The sequence below is a fragment of the Ictidomys tridecemlineatus genome, chromosome 13 (assembly GCF_052094955.1).
Source record: "Ictidomys tridecemlineatus isolate mIctTri1 chromosome 13, mIctTri1.hap1, whole genome shotgun sequence".
NCBI classification, from domain to species: Eukaryota; Metazoa; Chordata; class Mammalia; order Rodentia; family Sciuridae; genus Ictidomys; species Ictidomys tridecemlineatus.
Window position 1 is genome coordinate 27122902 of NC_135489.1, and position 20382 is coordinate 27143283.

General features: G+C 46.6%; 1 protein-coding gene across 5 annotated transcripts in view; it reads right to left on the reverse strand.

Annotated features, from left to right (window-relative positions):
• Positions 1-20382, reverse strand: part of Slc14a2 (solute carrier family 14 member 2) — a 420044-nt gene that overhangs the window by 20466 nt on the left and 379196 nt on the right. For 2 of the 5 annotated variants that reach the window (XM_078030094.1, XM_078030093.1), the window contains 6 exons: positions 18560-18688; positions 15448-15640; positions 12703-12850; positions 11609-11743; positions 11173-11222; positions 10505-10679 (listed from right to left, as the gene is read on the reverse strand). In XM_078030094.1, the coding sequence (XP_077886220.1) occupies positions 10505-10679; positions 11173-11222; positions 11609-11743; positions 12703-12850; positions 15448-15640; positions 18560-18688 (830 nt within the window). Of the gene's footprint in view, positions 1-1771; positions 1880-5108; positions 5878-10496; positions 10680-11172; positions 11223-11608; positions 11744-12702; positions 12851-15447; positions 15641-18559; positions 18689-20382 lie in introns of those variants that run through there. The other 3 variants (XM_040273485.2, XM_078030095.1, XM_040273470.2) reach the window with 3 other exon arrangements.

A 20382-nucleotide genomic window follows, 5' to 3' on the forward strand; every position in this document is an offset into this window, starting at 1 on the left:
GGCCTCTGGGACAAATTCTCAAGACTTTCATAATGGATAAAGGCAATTTCAAGAATATTATGAGCATGTCTATCAAAAGTTCTCGAAATGAGATGTACCATTGGTGTGGTGGGGAAAAAAAGAAAACAACACTGACTGAGAACCAGAAGTCACTAATTTTTGCTTGGCCTTTTGCAAGTCATGTGACCTCACAGTTTCCTCAAGTGCAGGCATGCAATTCTCCCTGGAAACTGTGCTCAGGCTCTGTCGGGCTGACCTTGCAAATCCTACCTGTGAATGCGACAGACATCTCAGAGGCATACCTGCCATTTCTTTCTCATTCTCTAATAAAATGAGATAATGCTTGCAAAATGCTCTGGGAAATAATTTGGCAGTGCGTCTCCCTTGGGGACCTCTTTAGGGAGGACAAACTCCCCTCAGATGGCACTGGAAGGATCCATCCTCTGTCTCAGGCTCCTGGTATTTTACACCTACCTGTGCTGCCCCTTACCTAGCTGAGGGTTAATTATTTGTTCCCGACTGTCACCTTCATAGGGTGGTGAGTCCTTGACAACCAGGATCATACTAACTTCCGTTAGCATCCCTGGTACTTATCAGGTATACCTTAGGCACCCAGAAGTGTTGTTGAATCTGCAAATTTTAACTTCTGAATAGTATAGTCGTTGGATACCCCAGAGTATGAATACTATTTTAAAAATAATATTTCTTATGGCAAATGTTAAATGATTGATAAATATTGAAATAGAGGTGGAAGTCTTTTGGAGGTTGACAGAATTTATAGTTGAGTTGTGTAGGTTTTGGAAGTTGAAGGATGAGGGATGACTATTTTGAATTAATTGGATAAAAGGATGGAAGTTTATAGATGGTGGATGATAAAATGGTCCTATAAGAGGGGCTGGAAGAACTCAGTTCATGAGAGAGAAGAAAACAGATCAAGGAAGGTCGAGATCTGGCTTGATGCAATTTGTTTTGATCACCAGATGTTACATGGGTTTATTCCATCTAGCCGTGAAGCCCAAGACTGCTTGCAGGTGGGGCTTGGCCTCTATCCCAAGTGTAAATTTTGTTCACACTAGGTGCTCAATAAGTGCTTTTCTCATGTCTCTCCTCCCCCAAACATCAGACACACAGAGAAACTAGAACTCAAGTTGCCTGGTTCAGTAAACAGATGTGGGCCCCCAGGATACTGACCATCATGTTTCTCTGCTCCTTGGACATGGCTACACAGGTGCTGTGGCACTCAGGGGTGTAGCTCTGTTCTCAGTAACCGAGTCGCTCCCTGGCATGACACTTAGTGCAGGAAACGGCCCGTCTTCCCTCCTTCAACAGGCTCATGAAGTGTTCCTATGCAAGTAGCTTCATGACAGGGACCATTCAGGACCACTTTAGGGGCATGATCTCTGCCCTCCAGGACTGTCACCCTCCCGTGTTTTAACAGCCTCCCGTGATGCTTTCTCCCATTGACTCAGAAGGAGAGAACAGTCTGAGCTGCACTGATTGGTTTCAGAAACGCCTTCTCTGGGGAACAGTGGTCCCCAAGAGCTCCTGCCTCTACTGACCCCTAATGCACAGGAGATTCCAGCCTTTCAAATTATCAGTGGTAAAAAAAGATTCTACAGAAGAGCCCACCTGTGAAATCAAATTTTGAGGCTTATTACAATTTTTTTGAAGTAACAAAACACACCTGAACCCTATTTGATGTCTTTCAGAGGAGGAAAATGATCTGGTCTGCCTTTCTAAAATCAACCCCAAAAGGCCAACGCTTACATACCTTCTACAGGTTGTCTCTCAGGTTTGGATCAAGGTTCGCCCTCTCCTGGAGGCGCATCCGTGCTGGCCATGCATCACACGCAGTATCGACACATGGAGCATCTGCAATCTACCATCGAGTGGTGTTTGTCATCCGCCCCTGCTCCCTGGGCCTCTTATTCCCTCACTCTGCTGTTTGGGGACACACCCACACACTACAGGGCAATTTCCTAGCTGCAACATCAATGATTTTTTTTTTTTTTTTAGGTAACATATCAATATAGTTTGATTTTTCCTACAAAATGTTCTACATGATTATGCTTTGGCCACAATTAGGGCAGATGTTTCCCTATGTGGAATTCGAGCTTTGCACTAGAACATGTAATTTCCAGGACTAGCCCAAAGCTAGTGCAAAGCTCTCATACACACACACACACACACACACACACACACAGAGAAATGGATGCTTGTGACCTCTTTTTCTGTATTTAGTTGATAGTTTGGAGGATAACTATCAGAGGCATGGACTTCTGATTCTCTAGTCCAGCCCTCTGCTTTTATGGATTGGGAAACTGAGGCCTAGAGCATGGAGTGACTTGCTTCTGGTCACACAGCTATTGACAAGGCCAGGAGGAAGTGTTATATAGGTCTGCTCTGTCTTTTGCCTTGTAGTCTTAAGATTTATTTTCCTAAACATTACTTCCCATGAGGGTTTTATTTTTCGTCTGTCAGTTAATTCTGCTTTCGAGTCCAAGGGCTCAATAGCATATTCTAGAATTTATTTTTCTAGAACTGTAGTCCCATTTCCTCAAGTAAAACCCCACAGTCTGCCTGCACCTTCCTAATAGAACTGGATGGAGGTGGGTTGAGAGCAGGCGAGGTAAAGAGGAAGACCTGGCCTATAGGAACATTTGGAGATAAATTGTTTGGAAACTCCAGCTTCTTAGGTACCTGATTTTTAAAATTTTTTAGGAAGGTGAGACAGGAGTCACCATAACTGTAAAATAAGCCTCACAGTTGATGATTTCAACTTGTTCTCTGCTCTTTCCCTGCCCAGCTCCCAGCTGACCTATGGAATTGCCTGGATTTATTTCTTTTGGTGTCTTCGATTCACTTCATGGGGAAGACATTAATAATCATAAAGGAGTTGAAATCTCAATTAGCTTCACAATACTTTAAGACAACCTCATAAATGAAATTAAAGAGAGTCCAAAGAGCACCCCATCTGTAACTGGGGTGGGTTCCTGACCCATCTTCTAGAATGGCTTTGCACTCTCTGCTCACTGTAAGCACCCAGACCATGCCCTCACAACTGCATGCCCACATTACCAGTCTCCCTGATTTTGGTCTTTCTCCTTTCAACCCATTCTGGTTCTTCTATTGCTTGATCATGTCTTTATGTCACTTTCTTACTCAATAATCCACATAGTTCCCTGTTGCCAAGAGCATAATGCTCCAACACCTCTGCTGGACTTTGCAGATGTTCCACAATATGGTGAACTTCACCATCTTTTCTTCCAACACGCATCCTACTGGGCCCATGCTGACTTGTTCACTGCTCTCTGTGCTTCCTCCTCTTTCCTCTTGCCTAAGTTCTAGGTATGCTTCATCATCTGGGTCATGTTCTACTCCTCCAGAAAGCTATCCCTGGCTTGCTGGCCCACATGAATCCACTTTCTCCGATTGCCCATGGTGTGGGGAAAGTACTCTAGATAGCACCTGTGCAAGTGCACAGTAGAGTTTTATACTGATAGTTGCCACACACATGAAAAGTACTCCATAAATACTTTCCAACCTACAGAAATCACTTTGCAATACACATTTTTCCTTAACCAAGTGATCTGAATATCCAGGCTTTGGCAGAAGGAAACTGAGGCCCAGAGAGGAGTGGCTTACCTAAGACTACCTAACTGGTTAGTTATGAAGCCAGGTTTCAACCTCCTGATTTAATTCTTTATTCCTGCAAATAGGTGTTTTACTGATAGTCGGAGGTTTCTAAATAATAGCAATGGGTTTGTGACTTTTTAAATTAAGAAAATTATGAAATAAATTAATATTTCATAATCAATATTTCACAATCTAATTCATATTTCAAGAGGAGTAACAAAAGTTGCACAAAATCATAAACACTCATGTGTCATCACTTTTGTGACACCCATGAAAAGGTCAAGGAAAATTTTGGGCCATTGTATGTTAGTTTTTTTTTCTTGTGGAATCTCCTGCAATTCTTTACTGTACCTTCCCCTCATGTTCTGTGGTAGACATAGCTATTTGGGTACAGAGCTTTTTTCCACTAAGTTTAGATGCAGCCTAAGAATCCTTCTTAACCCGGTTAGCCATAAAACCAATACCAATCAGCCAGATTTGACACTTAAGAGTAAATTTAAGTTCTCTCCCAGCCTCACAGAAGGTTGTAGATTCCACACACATTTGAGAGAAGGGGTACATGGAAGCCAGGGTTTTGAGCACAAGCAGAGCCGCAGACATAGCCAAGCCTTGCCGGATGGCTTTTGCCAGCAAGTGTGCCAAGGGTCATATCACTAGCTGCCTGTCTTGGAGGAGGTCACCAACCTTACAGGCTATCCACTTTGACTCAGATAACTCCAATATCATGAAATGTTGCTTCTTATGGCCTGCGTCTGTCTTCCAGAAACATCTTCTCAGTAGCTATACAGAATAAGTCTATGGTAATCTCAGATGGGTATGTGAGAGGGGGTACCGAGGACTTCGGTTGTGAGGAGCTGTGAGGTGAAGATGCGCGTGGAGACTAATTGGTCCTGTTCTTCTGTAGAAGGCATAGAGGACCTAAGGAGACAAGCCAGGGACATGGAGCAGTGCTCAGCTCTGGAAGCAGCAGGTAGTGAGTCCTTGCAGAACATTTTCAATGCTACCTCATTAGCCAGAAGTTACTTCCCAGAGGCTCAACCCAATGCAGCACAGCCCTGGGAGCCATACTGGTGATGTCAGAGCAGGGGGTCATAGCCTGTGGGAAGGGTGACAAATGCTATAAAGCCCTTCCAGTGGGCAAGTGCGGGGGGGATAGAAGGCTGGTAAATGGGCCTGGTTTCATCACCAGCTGAGCATGCAGCACCCAGGGTTGCATGTTAGGATCCTGGACACATCTCTGGCTAGCCGTGGTTTCCTCGTCTATAAGATACAGGGTTTGAGCTACAAATACTCAAGAGCCATTCCATCTCCAAGTTTCCAAAATCTAGCTTCTGTCTGGATTTCTTAGTGAGCTTCTCTTTCCCAGATGCAGTTCAACGGAAGAAAGAGTTAAAAGTTTTCCTTTGAAATGCCTGATGTTGCTGTTGGCTGGGGATCTACGGGGTCCATTTCTTTTCCCCAGCATCTCTTACCTGGGCTCCTTTGGGTTTCCTGTACAGGGCTGGAGGAATCTAGACCATCAGGACTCGGGAAGAAGCTTCTTTCCAAATGGGCAGCATCTGTGGTCCTCAGCTCCGGGTGCTGTGATTTCTCCTAAACTCAAACTTCCTACCTCCCCAGCCCTCCAGGCATCCCCTTGCTGACTTTCTGTAAACTCACCGATGTGCATCCCCTAAACCCATTCCGGTCAAGTCTGCCAGTTAGGGAAGGGCACTACGGAGGAGGAGTAGGAACAGGAGGGACAAATGCCCCTTCTGCAGCACTCCCTCGCTCTCTGGCTTTCCTGCCCAAAGATGACTTCCTAAGCCCCCAGGGGAAGGTGAGCGCCAGCTACCATGGTTCCCAGCTGGGGGACCAGGCAGCTTTCCTTTACAGGGCAGAGCTGGGATGTCTAGTAGCCTCCCTGCTGTCTCGAGGTGTCACCTCTTCTCATTAGAATTCTAGCTCTAGCATTTGCCTTTATAGCAATTATCTAAGTGTTGTCTCCTCTGGGGGCCAATTTGCCTTCCAACCTCAATAAGCTCCTTTAATTCCCCGTCCAGGCGGGGTGCAGACTGGGGAGCCGTTTTAGCATCAGCGTCTCCATGGAAATCTTTGCACAGCCTAGGCGAGATCTTGTCTTTCTGGTTCTATGGAAATTTTCAGATCTTTCCTCCTAACTCTTGCCGACTGGGGCCGGGAGGGCTCTGCGGGACCCTCTCACAGCAAGAAGGGCATGACCTAACCCCTGTGTCAAGAAAGAACTCTGAGGTCTATATATGATGCAAGCAGGCCCCCCCCAAGTCCCATGAGGCCATGCGCTCTGGTGGGCTGGAGTTTGGGGAGGGGGCCCAATCCAAACATGCTTTGTTTGGCTAGTATGATGGGTCATCAATCCCAGACTGACGTACCACCCCACCCCCCAATACACACTCAGAGGTGGAGTGTGGGCCCTACTCAGGATGAGAAGCAGAACCTCACACTGAGGAAATTAGCTACACCTGAGTAGACAGAGTCCCCCGCTGACGTCAAAGGTCCCCGTCCCACAGCACCAGGTGTTTTGGAACTGCTGAAGAGGGGTCCTGCTTAGGGAAGTGCTTTGGAGGCAGGAGAGGGTAGGAGCATCCAGGAGGCCCTTGCATTCCAGGGAGAGGCGGAGTGTGCAAGAGCAGGTGGTTCCCAGCACAGGGGCCTTCCTGGGTGTGCTGGCTCAGGGCCTTGGCATTCTGCGGACAACGCAAGCCTTCCCCTTTTCTTTGTCCCCCGTCACTTAGTCTCTTGGCTCAGGCCCTGATGCGCGCCCCTTGCCATCTTTCTCTGGCCTCTTCTAAGGGCTCCTGAACTTCTTGTAGTGAGCTCACTCTGGCTCCCTGAGCATCCACCCACCCAAACATAACAGACAGATGCCACTTGGGAAGAATATGGAACCAAGCTGAAAAGGAAATGATGTCCCCTGGAGAAGCCATCTAGGAAGCTCATCATGAGTCCTGAGCTGAAAGGAACCATAGCTCCTAGGAGTGTAGTGTCTGTCACACACATTGGCACATGAGACCCAGGGCAGGGTAATCCAGCGCTTCCCGGGCAGCAAAAAGCTGAGATGGAACCTTGTTCCCTGTTGGTTGTACCAAAGCCTAGAACCCAGGTATTGAGGACTATCTAAGAGATCTGTTTGTGCAAGAGACTCTTTCCTTGAAGGCTCAGTCAACCAGAATTCACTTCAGAATGATGTTTTCTTCACAATGCTACATTTCTGACCTTGTGGAGGGAGAATAATGAAAGGAATTCCCAGAGTTAACTCAGGGCAGGCAGATTCCTCCAGGGGAACCGGCCAAGGTCCTGTGGAGAGAACCAATCCCGAGCTTGTAAAATGAAAGCAAATTGCTGCTTCTTTGGGCTCCAGCAGCCCCTGTGGCTGTAGCAGGGAACTGGGGGCTCTTAGTTACCAATGCGCAAAGGGTTAAAAAGGACCTGTCACTCTCCCACCCCCCTCCTTGGGGCCTTAGAATTTCTAGTTCCACAAGAGGTAGAAGGGGTCCCTATGGGTCCTTCTATCTGCTCTGAATGGCTAGAGGCAAGAAAAACCAGGCAAGTCAAAAAAATCTCACATAAAATGTGAATACCTTTAAAGCTGCCAAGTGAGACTGCGGTTTATTGAGTAGAAATCATGCCCACACTGAAACTTTCATTCCCCACCTGGTTTTATGTGATAGCTGTCCCCAGGCCCTCACAACCTTTAGGGCCTAAGAGAACAGAGCTGCGACTCACACAGGGACCATGAACAAACTGGGGCACATTCGTTTGATGCAGCCACAGACACAGGCCAGGAGGACCAAGTGATGGTCAGAGCTTAGAGGATGGACAGGAAGAAGAACCCTCCAGAGGGGAGAGGGCTGGGGAGGAGCAGGTCAAGGCAGAAGGGCCAGCTGAGTGACACTGGTCCTCCAGTTTGTGTCGACACAAGCAACCATGCTGAGCATTTTGGTAAAACGGACCAAATGGCTGACTGGTCAAGCTCTAGGAAAAGCTGTAAATGTAAATGTACATTTTCAACTTTTGTCTCCATGAGTTTTCTTCACCTTAGAGATTTTCCACCTTATTCCTTGGCAGGAGCTCAGAGCCACAGAATCACAGAAATTTGGAGTTGGAGGAGAGTACCTGCAGTGGTCATTTGGTCTAACTCCACCCAAAGCAAATGTCCCCTGCAGGCCTTCAGCCCTGCAATGCCAAGTAGGGGACTGAGAGTCTCATAGGACACTTGTGCTCAGGCTCAGCCATTGCTATGATGCATCCCTCTCCACGGATTCAGGGGGCCTGCTCACCACTCCCACCCTGTGCCCCGTGTTCTGGGGGGATGTCTAGCTGACTTATTCCACATGTGTTTCCTCTTACTGCACACAGCCATGACCTCAGCCAAATCTTTTTTTCAAGCCAAATACAACCAGCTTCACAGTCATTCTGGTGGGACAATGTGCTCCAGACCCTCCTTCACCCAGCTTGGCCTTATCTCAGGATGCCCTTTTCTTTTTTCTTCCCAAAGACGATCTTAAAATATGCTGCTCATGTTTCTTTGTGCTCTCCCCTCCCTTTTCATCGAACCTATTCTCAGAAATGGCTCCTGCCACCTAAGATGCAAATGATTGACCATGCTTACTCTGTTACCCTCCCAGGGCTGTTTACGTTTTAACAGGTTCAAAGCCTTAAATCAAAGGGATGTCTGGAAACGCTTTGGTAGCAGGTAATGGGAACACAGGGGACAGGAAAAGAGGCACAGTTATTTTCCTGGAACCCTTAAAATCACGCCTGATACATTTCCTAAACAAAAGACCAACCCGACCAGATAATTTCCTCAAGATGAAGATTAGTGCCCTGGACGTAAGCAGGCTCAGCCTCATCTTTATCTCAGGTGAGACTCTTCACCTGGTCATGCAAATCCCCATAAAATAAATTTCTCAAAGGCAGGGACTGGTTCGGTTACTGTCAAGCCTGGGACTTAGTAACATATTAATATTTCTCTAGACAGTGCTTCCTCGGTCAGTGAGTGAATGAGGTCAGGCAGAAGATAGAGTTTCTTAGGTCACAGACACTGGCAGATGATTCTGGGCAATCAGCACAGGGGCCCATTTAGGATGGAAGAAGGGGAATGGGCCTAAGTTTAGGGCTACAAGTTACCAGAAGGTAACTCTGATTTGGGGGGCAAAAGGAGACAGATAAAAACAAAAGACGAATATGAACATACATGGGGTTTCATTTTAGCTCAAATCCCAAAGATTTTTCTAAAACAAAGACTATATATCTATATCTATTTCCCAAATTATACTTATCAGTTGAATCTAAGGAAGAAAGTTTAGTGTTGGGAAATGAATCAGTGACTGAAAGATCAAGTGGAAATATGTCAGAGCAGGGCAAAATTATGCATGGTAAAAACTGGAAGAAGATAAGTAACTTGGACCAGGGTTCGAGGAAGCCTAACATATGGATATTGGAGTTCCTGAAAGAGAAGACAGAGGAGATGGGGGGGGGAAGCAGTAATCAAATCAATGCTAGAAGAAAGCTGGCTGAGCTGAAGAAAGGCTGGGGTTTGCAGAGGGAAAGGCAGGACTGAGGAGAGGAGACACACTCGCCAGCATAGCTTCCCCAAATTTCTGAACTTCAAAGATGAAGAGATTGTGGTCACCTAGAAGGAAGGAAAGGGCTATTCACAAAAGAAAAAAGAATGAGATTGGCTTCAGATTTCTCATTTTAACACTTGAGAGAAAATGAAAGAACATGTATAGAAAACTGAGGGGCAGGGCTGCATGCACCCTAGGGACTCAGTGCCCAGTCAAAATGCCATTCTCCTATCAGGGGAAAGAAACTCTGTGGACACAGAGTCCAGGAATATGCTACCTTATTTTCTCTTGTATTATTTGAAGAATATACTCAAGGAAGGGTTCTAAACAAGGAATGCACAAACCAGAATAGAGGTTGAAAGGCAGGGGAAGATGGAAAACAGAAGAAAGAATGATAAAAGGTAACATCCCAGGACTCACAATAAACCCCAGTGGAAAATAATAGAACTACCAGGAATGTGTGGTATAGGATTCCTTGCAAAAAGAAAAGGCATCTTGCAAGAGGAAAACTAAAAAGGATAAATGATCTCAGCGAAATGTAGGGTGGGAGATGACGGGAGAAGTCCAGTGTCCAAAGGTCTGGGGCACTGGGGGGTGGATCCTGAAGCAATTATAAATTCCTCAGGGTGGGAAAGGGGCATCGGAGACCCAGGGAGTCCAGCTAGGGTAAGCCCTCCGGTATTTTGCTCACATGATAATATAGAAACAGGTTTTTGAACATGTTGGGAAAGAGGCAGTAATCACCAGTTTGGGAAAACCTGAATGACCAGAACTTCTTATTTAGACACTTTCAGTCCCCTGCTTGTCCCTGTTTTGATTTGAAAACTCCAGCAGTGTGGCCAGAGGTGCCCATCAGCCACTGGCTCTGCGCCTGGGGTGCCTTCATCTCTAGCACGTGTCCCCTACTCCATGTCTGCCCAGGAGCCACTCAGCAAGTTTAATTCTATAGCATCTATGTTTTATTAAACAGTCCAAGAAGATCACCTTTCAGTCACCTTTCCAAAAGACTTAATATTTTTGTTGTACAACAACAACATGTAAAACATGCTTCTTCCTTTAACTCTGCAATCTCATCCCTGACTTCCTTGAACGTGGCCATTATGAGGACAATTGTGAGGATTTGGACAGAGAGAGGTCAGCCACAGGGATGGGGAATGACAGGTGTGTCTGATTCCATACAGGTGCAAGAAAAGGCAAAGAAGGAAGCACTGAGCTGCTTGACCCAGAGTTGAGAACAGAAGGTCTGGGCAGAGCATCTCTGCCCGGAGCTGGCTAGTCACCGCTGGGAGACTTCTCTTCTTCACTGCTTTTCATTGTCAGGTAGTAGATGCGGTTGGCCTCTGGGTAGGTGACCTTGCTGAGTGGGAGCTTGTAGATGGCTGGGTTGTTGGTCGTCAGAAGCAGGAAGATGAGGGTAGAGATACAGAAGGCCCAGGTGCCTGATGGCACAGCCACCTGGAAATAAAGCATCGGGGTCTGAAGAATGATTCTAGGCTCCTGTGTTGGGCCAGAGACACTGGGGGAGGAGGATGTGGTAGGGATTGAGGGTGGGGATCCTTCTCTAGGGAAGGCACTGCTGTCCCTGGATTCAATGTCTGAGGAGTGGGTCAAGGAATTTGAGGTGGTCCCTTTGGGCATAATCAGAATCACTTAATACTCGAGCTAAAAATTGGTCTTGACATAGATTCCTACATCATCTCTATAGTGCCATCTGTCCTTCTCTGTTGTTTTCTCTTTCAACACACACACACACACACACACACACACACACACACACACTCTTCCTAGAGGTACATGCACAAATTCTTCTCTGGATAAACCCTAGCGAAGCCTTGATTGAAGCACTAAGTACCAGATACCATAATCCACTCAGGACCTTGCACAAGAACCCAAGCATCCAGAAGCTCTGGAACACTTTAGGATGGTGCTTGAGAGAGTCCAAACTTACCACCGCCATCATGTTAGAAAGGGCTGCTCCCATGTATGCAGAAAACAGAGCTGTGGAGTTACAAGGACCAACAGTCAGCTTCCCAGAGCCTGTGCATCCCCCTCCAGCCACTGCCCTGGCAGAGCCCAGACCAAGAGCAGGGCTCCTGTGTTCTTTCCTGCAGCCTCAGTGTCTGCACTGTGCCCTGACATGGGGCATGTCTGTTTGACATCTTTGCAGTTATCTCCCACCTGACGGTGCATTCTCTGAGGGAAGATATTAAAGTCTTACATTCTTTTATTTCCTCCCCATGTCCATGATGGCCTTGCATGGAGCCGGGGGACAATAAACATCTTGTTCCTATTGATCTGGGGGATGAGCTTGTTCAGGCACATAACAAGGGAGCTAGGAATAGGAATAGAGAAGTGACTTTGTTGTCACTTTCTCAAATACCCACCACAGACAAGTGCCAGCAGGTGGGTCTGCCAGGTGAGGGCGTAGAACATGCCCCCGATGGCGATGCAGGAGAGGACGCAGTTGTAGCTCCAGAGGCCCATGTAGATTGTCTCGAAGGGCGTGGCCACCGTCAGGGCTGTGGAATGAGATATGATATTTCTGAGAGATTTTGGACCACAGAGGATAGTGCCAGGTCTCAGGTTCCTTTCTGGTTTTTCACCCTATACCTACAACCTTGTCTATCAAAGGAATCTCTGTAGATGGCTTCGGGTCTCAGGAAACTGACAGTGGCAAGAAAGCAGTGGTTTCCAAACAGTTTTCCAAAGGCAGAGTTTTCACACAGAGGTGTGACTATTGCTGGACAGATGGGCAGCAGAAGTGGGAGTCAATCCTACCCACTCCTTTAGCCAGAGAAGCTTCATTTTTAGCAAGAGCGATTTGATTTTTAAAAATTCCATGTCCAATGGCTGAAAATTATGAGTCTACAACTATAGGCACATGTAGGGGTGAGTCATATCCACAGGGGTAGGATGCAAACAACAGGTGAGTCTGGGTAAGGACTCAGTGGGCACCTCTGGTATTATTTATTTTTGTGATTTTTTTTGATGAGTGTGAGAGTATTTCCAATTAAAAATGTTTAAAGTGGCTGCTTCCAAACGTCTTTGAACATCGAATAGTATTGGAATAAGTAAAAAAACAGGCTTCTACTCCCAATGTTCCCTTCCTCATTTCTGGCTCTTGTGGTACAGAACATATCTGTCTATGTATTTACAAAGGTGGAGGAAGGTGAAATCGCACTTGTGAAATGCTGATCCAATTTTGGGAAAACTTTTCCTTTTAGCTTACGCAAAACTCCAAAGTGCTGGCCGTGTGTCCAGCTTGGACTTTCTTGTGCCCCTCCCCCACAGGCAGCTGCCGTCCCCCTACATTGCAATCTGCTCCCTTTAGAGACTCAGGAAAAGGAAAACTAAGTTCCTACCCCTGACCGTGTTTGAAACTCCAGTGAAGAGAGTACATCTAGAATATTTGCTGTGTGTGGGGAGAACGGACCCTACAACGACTATTCTGAGGATCCGAGCAGGGGCCGTGCTTTACCTGCTAACATCCCCACGATGGACCCGATGGCTGCGTGTAAGCAGATGAGCGGGGAGGAGATGAACAGAGCCACCAGGATCATGCCGCCGGTCCAGGGGTTGTCACAGCCATACACCTGGCCAACCCCAGCGGGGATGGCTTGTAACAGCTGCAAAATCAACAGAACCCGAGTCACTGGAGCATCAGTTGATAATGCAAAGACGGGCCCTGTGGGCCACTGCTGAGCCATTCCTGGAGGGGGCAATGAGGTGGAACGGGAGGATGACCGTGCCCTCCAGTGTGAGAACAGGGGAGGGCAAAAACTGGAACAAATAGCTCCCCACTCCACCACCTACCAGGCATCTGGCAACCTCATGCACCCAGGTGGGCAGGACCCAACATGGGGGCCAGGCACAGATGCTTCTGAGGAACATACAGCTTCTTCTTGGAGGGGACCAGAATGCATGGCCTTCTCAGACTGCCTTTTGGGGTTTCAGGGCACTAGGGGATTTCCTTTCAACCTCCTGGAATCCTAGAAATATCTACAAATAGCTGAGATATCCTAGATTATTTTGATGAGTGAGTTCCCTAAGCTAGAGCCTCTGAACTTGACCGTTAGTCAGGTCTTTACCACCCCCACATGGCTGATACATCCTTTTAGGTGCTCTCTATTCTACCCCTGGAAAGGAGGAGAAGGCGTTTCCCCTGCTCTTCCACTTAGCAGGGTGATAAAGTACTGTTCTGGAACAGCTGAAGAACGGCACGCAGCCCCAACACCCCTGAGCCTTGAGAGTGATCTGGTGGTGGAGGGCTTGGGGATGACTGATTTGAGACAGAGGTTGAATAGTCCTTCTCTGTCCAGGCTGAATTGTCCATATCTCTGCAATCCTTTGAGGTCAAAAGGGGAAAAGACAGAGAGGGGTAGAGGAGGGTGAGCACTGGCCTAGGGATACAGGACTCTGGCTTCCAGAGGGAACTCATTGTGTGACCATACGCGTGTCACTTCCTCATTCCAGGCTCGGGTGTCTTCCTCTGCAACATGAAGAGGCTGGCCTAGCAGAGGTCCTTCCATCTTTAAAATTCTGTAGCTCATTTCTCTGGGTCATAGGATTCTTAGAGGATAGGGTGTTTTATGACTGAGTATACAAAAATGTGCATAAAAATATGTATTGATTAGCTTATAAACCTATGCTAGGAATGGCAGGTAGGCCCTACCTAGTGTTATATATTGGTTCCAGAAAATGCTTTGTACCAGACCAGGGAACTCAGCTTACATGTGGAACAGGCTAGAAGTCTACTCAACAAAGATCCCAATGACCTTCCAATGTCTAGGGGATGCGGAGTGCTGAGGGGAATCCAGCTTCGACCTGTCCATCCGGGAACACAGTTGTAAGCCCAAGCAATCAAGAATGAGAGGAATGAGGGAACAAGGGGCCTTGGAATAGAGCCATATGCAGATGAATGAATGAAGCTCCTGTGCCAGGGTCCATATTTTAGCCTGGTGAACTGTGCAGTCTTCCCCTAACCCTGCTCTCCAGGCCCAGTTGACACCCTGGGGTGAAGCGCAGTCAGGTGTGTGGTGGAAATTTACCGAGCACCTGGTCTTCTTCATACTCCTTATAATTCTCACGAACAACAACAAGCTGGTTAAACAAAACGAAGTCTTTCCCCTGCAATGCTTTAGAGAAACAGGGAAGTGGCATGGATTCTTCAAAATTCAGATCTGGCGGATGTGGGAGAGAAGGATGCTGTTTGTTAGAGTGGTGGGCTGCCTCGGAGTTGGAGGGCGAGCTTGGGCCTCAGGATATCCCGATTTGGTCCACCTGCTTTCTCTTTGTTTATTTTGAGGAGGAGTAAGAGGGTCCTCTTCTCTGTGACCCACATCACACAGGTCCCCTCAGCACTGACTGGGTTGTCTGGCCTCACAGCGTGGAGTGGGCCTTTCTCTCTGGTCAAGCCACATGTTCCTGTGGTGGGTGCTTAAATAGTGACTCTTGGATGTGGGCCAGGGACCATGGGTCCTTATTCCCAAAGGCCAGAGGATGGGTGACAGATTACTCTCAGCAACTGTACATTTGTGATGGTGGGATATCAAGCAGAGTTTCTCAACTTGGGTCCTATAGACATTTTGGACTAGAATTCTTTGCTGAGGGTGGTGGGAAGCAGTCTTGTGCGTGATAGGATGTTGAGCAGGGTACACAGCTCCCACCTGCTGTATTCCAGAAGCACTTCTCTGGTCTTGACAAAAAAAGGTTTCTTCAGACCTTGCCTAATGTCCCCAAGGAGCAAAAATCACCTTTGCTTGAGAATCATTAGTATAGAAAGTATGTGAAAATTTAACCATTGTCTTCTACTGGTAACACCTGTAACATCCTAATTTTAAACATTTGTTTTAGTCTCTTATTCTTTTATCTATCTTATCTAATATTTTTTTCACACAATCACACCATCCTGCACTGTCAACGTAGCCCTTATTTGTTCACTTGTGTTATCTCTTCCCCTCTATAGAATGTAAGTTTCAGGAGGAAAGGGCTGTTGCTTTCTTCCTTGTGTATGCCCAATATCTGGAAGATTGCCTGGCACATCTCAGATGCTCAATATGTTCTGTTGAATGGGTGTCCGGATGTGACAGCCATGCTTTCTGGACTATCAAGGACAGTGTCTGGTGAAGCTGAAGCTGAGCACCTGGGGAAGGTACCGGCTGGGAAGCAAGAGGATCTGCCATGGAATTGAGGGGCTTCAACCCATCGCCATTGGGAAACTCACCAAGGGCATTTCAATCTCTGTCCAGGTGATATTGGGTACCGACGACACAGGCTCTACTAGCGTCATGGGGAAGAAGAGGTTGTAGTGGCCTGTGGCTGCCAGGTACAGAGTCACAGCGATGTTGAAGGGCAGCGTGAAAACTGGCAGGTCCCACTTGCTGAAGATGGTGCTCAGCGCACTGGAGATAACTGGGCTGAAGGTGGAAGAGACAGAGGGCCGATCACTGTGAGTACCCTTACTTTGACACTGTCCCTTCTGCTCTGGCCACTGTGCCCTCTGCCCTCCCCTCTCCTGTTATAGTCATTCCTGACTCCCTCAAGATTCTAGTGGTCCATTGCTTTGGGATTGGAAATGAGATGTTCAACTTAAATTTACAGCTATGAGAAACAAAATTTGATAATATTGAAACATTTCAAATAGAATACATTATAAATAATTTAAGCATTTCCTTGTTTCTTAAATGGAGAAAATGAAACCAATACATTCTCAAAAAAAAAAAATGCAATTCTTGCTTTTCAACAATCAGCATGGATAATAGCTATTGTCCTGGGCTGTGATAGCATTTCAGGAGTCTGACCTAGGAGGAGGCTGGTATGGTGTGTGGGTCCTGTGGAGGCCCGGACTCAGCAAGAATACTAAGAACTACTCTGGGAACTTCCAAGTGAAGTGGAACCTTCAGTTGTTTGTACCTTCTGTCTTCTTGGCCTTTTCCATGGAAAGAGCATGGATTTTGGAGGCAGATGGAGCTGGATACAAATCCTCATTACTATGCTTACAGGTCAAATGAGCAACGTTAGGTAATGAACCTCTCTTCACTTCCGTTTCTTCTGGAAGGGACCAGCCACCCTAGATACCTAACATGCAATCACATGATCTGCCTGCACAGTCTATCCTCAATTCATGACCATGAATCTCAAGGGGGTCTACCTTACCCTACCGCACCTCCCCTGCACACAAACTCTTCAACACACTAAGGACTATTTCACATTTTCAGCTTTCCCTCAAATCTTTACTATCTGCTTCCCTTTTACTTTCAGCCAACCACCGGGTTTTACTCCTTTTAAAAAAAAATACAAATGACAAAATGAGAAATGCTTCATTTTTCCGACCAAAAAACCCAAACCAAACCAAAACCAAACCTCACACTCACATACTCTGCCTCTTTCCTTTGATGGAAGTGTCTTCTCCTTCATCTCTCCAGTCCCAACTGCTCTCATCTCTCTGTGGCTCATTATAGCAGACTGGGAACTGTGCTCCCTCATCCATTCTTGCTCTGCTTTGCAAGCAGAGGCATTTGTTTAAATATAAATTATATCCGTCAATCCTGTGTCCTGTGTTTTACTACAGTTGTAATAAAAATCATAAGACTTCTTGGCTCTCCAGGGAGCAGGGGGCCAGCCCTCATCATCTCCTCTCGCTCTCACCTCCTGCACCTCCTCCAGCACTCTCGGGGCCTTAGCCCACTGGTCTCCTCTCTACTTCTTGAACACATCACACTTCCCCAGTTTGGGTTTTCTACCTGTGACAACCCTTTCTCTAGATCTTTGAATGTCCCAGCTACAAAGTGGCCTTCCCTGACCACCCATGGCCATTATCACTCTTGGTTCCATTGACTCTATTTTGGTTTCCAAACCACATACTGCGTTTTTTGAAATGACCTCCTTTTATTAATTAGCTTATGAGTTCATTTCTCTCTTTGTGAACAGAGCTCTTTACCTTTCCTTACTATCCTCGGCTTCTAGAATATCCCTGCACTCAACCAATAGTCAAATCAACACAACTATTTGTTTATTGAATTGATCTGGGACATGGCATTACCAATACCCAACCTACTTAGATACATTTGAAAGACCACATGAATGGATTATGGAGTAGAGTTAATGAAGCACAATGCTCTGCCCAGGGTAGAGTATCAATGTAGTTTTTCTTTTAAATTGGGAAGTGGGGGACACTGAAGTCTAACTGCCACCTAGTGCCACCTGGCTGAAGGGCTTAATCTATATAGTTATAAAGCACACGTATGCAAATGAGGACAAGTTCTGCTCCCCACAGGGGGTGAGCATTAAAGAAATCCCCACAGAAATGACTGCCTTATGTTTTTGTCCCAACAGATTCAGAAAGAAATCTGAAGAAGAAAAATAAATTGCCCAGAATGGTTAATGTAGTAATTTATTTGCAAGCACTACTAAAAAGTAATGAAACAGTACTTAAGCTAAATGAAACTAACTGGTTTTAGGAACTCCAGACTTTAAAACCAAAGAAAGAATTTAGTTCTTAGAGATGTTAAAAATAAGTCACCATGTCTGATTTATCACTGAGAACAGGAATAAATCACCATGTGTGAGCGGAGTTGAGGCCAGGGTAGAATGCACACAGGAAGTCAGGGGTGGAGGTCAAGGGTTCACTGTGACAGCAGGCACACTACTGAGACCCTCTGGGCCCTCTGCCGACCTGCTGTAAATTCAGATGAGCTAAGAGTCATGTGTGTGAGTGACAGGCACATACACTGCACTCAATGAATTTTTTTTTTTTAAACCCCCTTCCACCTTGAGGAAGACACAAGTGATACTTCTAGTTCAAATATTCCAGATTACAGAGGGCCATTGTGTCCCAAGAAAGCCTTCTGTTTCTATCACAAGTGAATTTTCAGCTTTTGGGTCTAGGGTAGGCTACATAATAGATGATTGCCACGCAGCCTGGGGTCTGATATGGCCACTCTGGACTCAGAAAGCAAGCATCACAGACATTCATACAGCATGACCTGGGGCAGGCTACTTGACCTCTGCGTGCCTTGGTCTTCCCTTCTGTCAACTGGGACACACCCCCCCCATCTTGCTTAGTGCTGTGCCTGGCATTTAGGAGCTACTCAAAGTTAGCCTTTATTATGAAGCCTGTCACTCAAGGAAGCTTATCAACACATTTCTATGCTGTCTCCTTGTGTTGCTCCTGAGCTCCTGAGCTTTCATGGTGTCTTGCAACACAAATCAGCCTGTTCATGAAGACACTGAGTGTCAGTGTCCACTGACAGTGGACGGCCTGTCCTTGTCCAGTGAAAGGCACAGGCATCTTGGGGCCCCACGGATCTGTATGCAGAAAGAAGGAGGCGCCTCACCAGGCCATGGCTGTGAAGGTCACAGGGAACAGAAGCCACCAGTAGTAGTCCAACTTCTCAGAGAACACGGCCACCAGCAGTCCCACCAGCGTACCATTGTAGCCGTGCAGTCCTGCGGCAATGGCTGATCTGGGGGTGAAACAGTAAGTTGGAGTTGAAATTTGGTGTGGCCTATTGGGCTCTTTCCCCCCAGAATTCTAAGGTAATTTAGACGATAACTTTACTAATGATACATTAAAAAGTCAGCTTGATCAGGATATGGGCCAGTTCTGTGCCAGCTGCCCGTGAGCTGATAGGGAAGTGGGCATGAGGAACAGGGGCCCCTAGTTGAAGCAGACACAAAATTCTGGTGGGAGCCCACTGTCTCCTTACCTACCAGCCCTGCCCTCCAAAGAAGGCAGTCTCTCTTCCACTTGAACTCACATGGCTGCCCAGCTTGCCAGAGTGGGCCCTCTGGCCACCTTAGAGGTGCATGGGCAGCTCCTCATGGGGTCAAGCTGACCCAAGCATTTGCCTCGGTGGTGTGTGGGAGGCCAGGTGGGCCTGCAGGGCGTGATGTTGGCTGCTCAGACTATTGCCACTGCTCTGTGTTTACCATGAGACCTCTGGCCATTTTGTCATCGCAGGTGCAATGACAGGGACAGCATGATTTCAAGCATGACATGTCATATGTCCAAGCCCACGTCCTGCCACCCCTGCCTGTGGCACTTTAGATGAGCACCTTTGTCTTGCAGGTCCCCTTACCCTGCAAAATATAAAACCTGATGCGCTCACCATCTGCCCTGGTAAACAGTGCTAAGAGCCCTGGGTGACAAGGCAGAGTGGTGCTTTATAATTCTTCTTTTCATCTTTATTTTATTTTTATGTGGTGCTGAGGATCAAACCCAGTGCCTCACACATCCGAGGCAAGCACTCTTCCACTGAGCTACAACCCCAGCCCTTTTTAATTTTTTGAGAGAAAAAATTTGTTCTTCTTAGTCATACATGACAGTAGATTCCTTTCTGATATAATCATACAAGCATGGAATGTATCTTATTCTAATTAGGAACCCATTTTTTGTGGATGGACACAATGGTGAGATTCACTGTGGTGCAAAGAAAGACCTTTTATATTATGATCAAATTCTTCCCCCACCACATTCCAACAGAATTCAAGCAAACATTTCACAAAATAATATTTGCCTTTATCACACATGGATTGCTCTAGTCAGATTAATTTTATTCTATTGGTCTTAATTTTAAAAATTGCTGTCAGTAATTAATTAACGATTCCATAAACTCCAAATTGAAAAACATTAAGATATGGGATAATCCTGTATTCATGTCCTAAAGTTCTCTGATGCCAGAAGCTTCTGGGTGGATTTTGTTAAAAATTCTCCTCCTGGATCCATTGAATCAGAATAGCTATGGGAGGGAGGGAGGGAGGAGGGGCTGAAACTTTTTTTTTTTTTTTTGGTAATCATCCCAGGAGATTCTGATCAGGAAGGTCTGGGAACTGTTGGAGTAGAACGTAACAGAAGTCTGAAGAAACAGTCTAGTTCTACAAATGCTGGTTGCTGTTGTAACCTGGCTCTGCACCCACCTGCCCTGGCTCACAGTAGCTGGCTCCCCCACGTCTGTCTCTATTCTTCCCGCTGCCCCTGTCTGTCCTGTTCCTCAGAGGCTCCCTCCCACACCACCCTTCCCTTTTTCTCAACTTCTCTCCATACCCAACATGTCTACCTCAACAGCGCCTCCCAGTCTTGCCAGCAGGCAGAGATGTCTATCTTCTCTGAAATCTCTGGTGTGCACTATCCTGGAGTATTCGAGGCATCTGTTGCCTG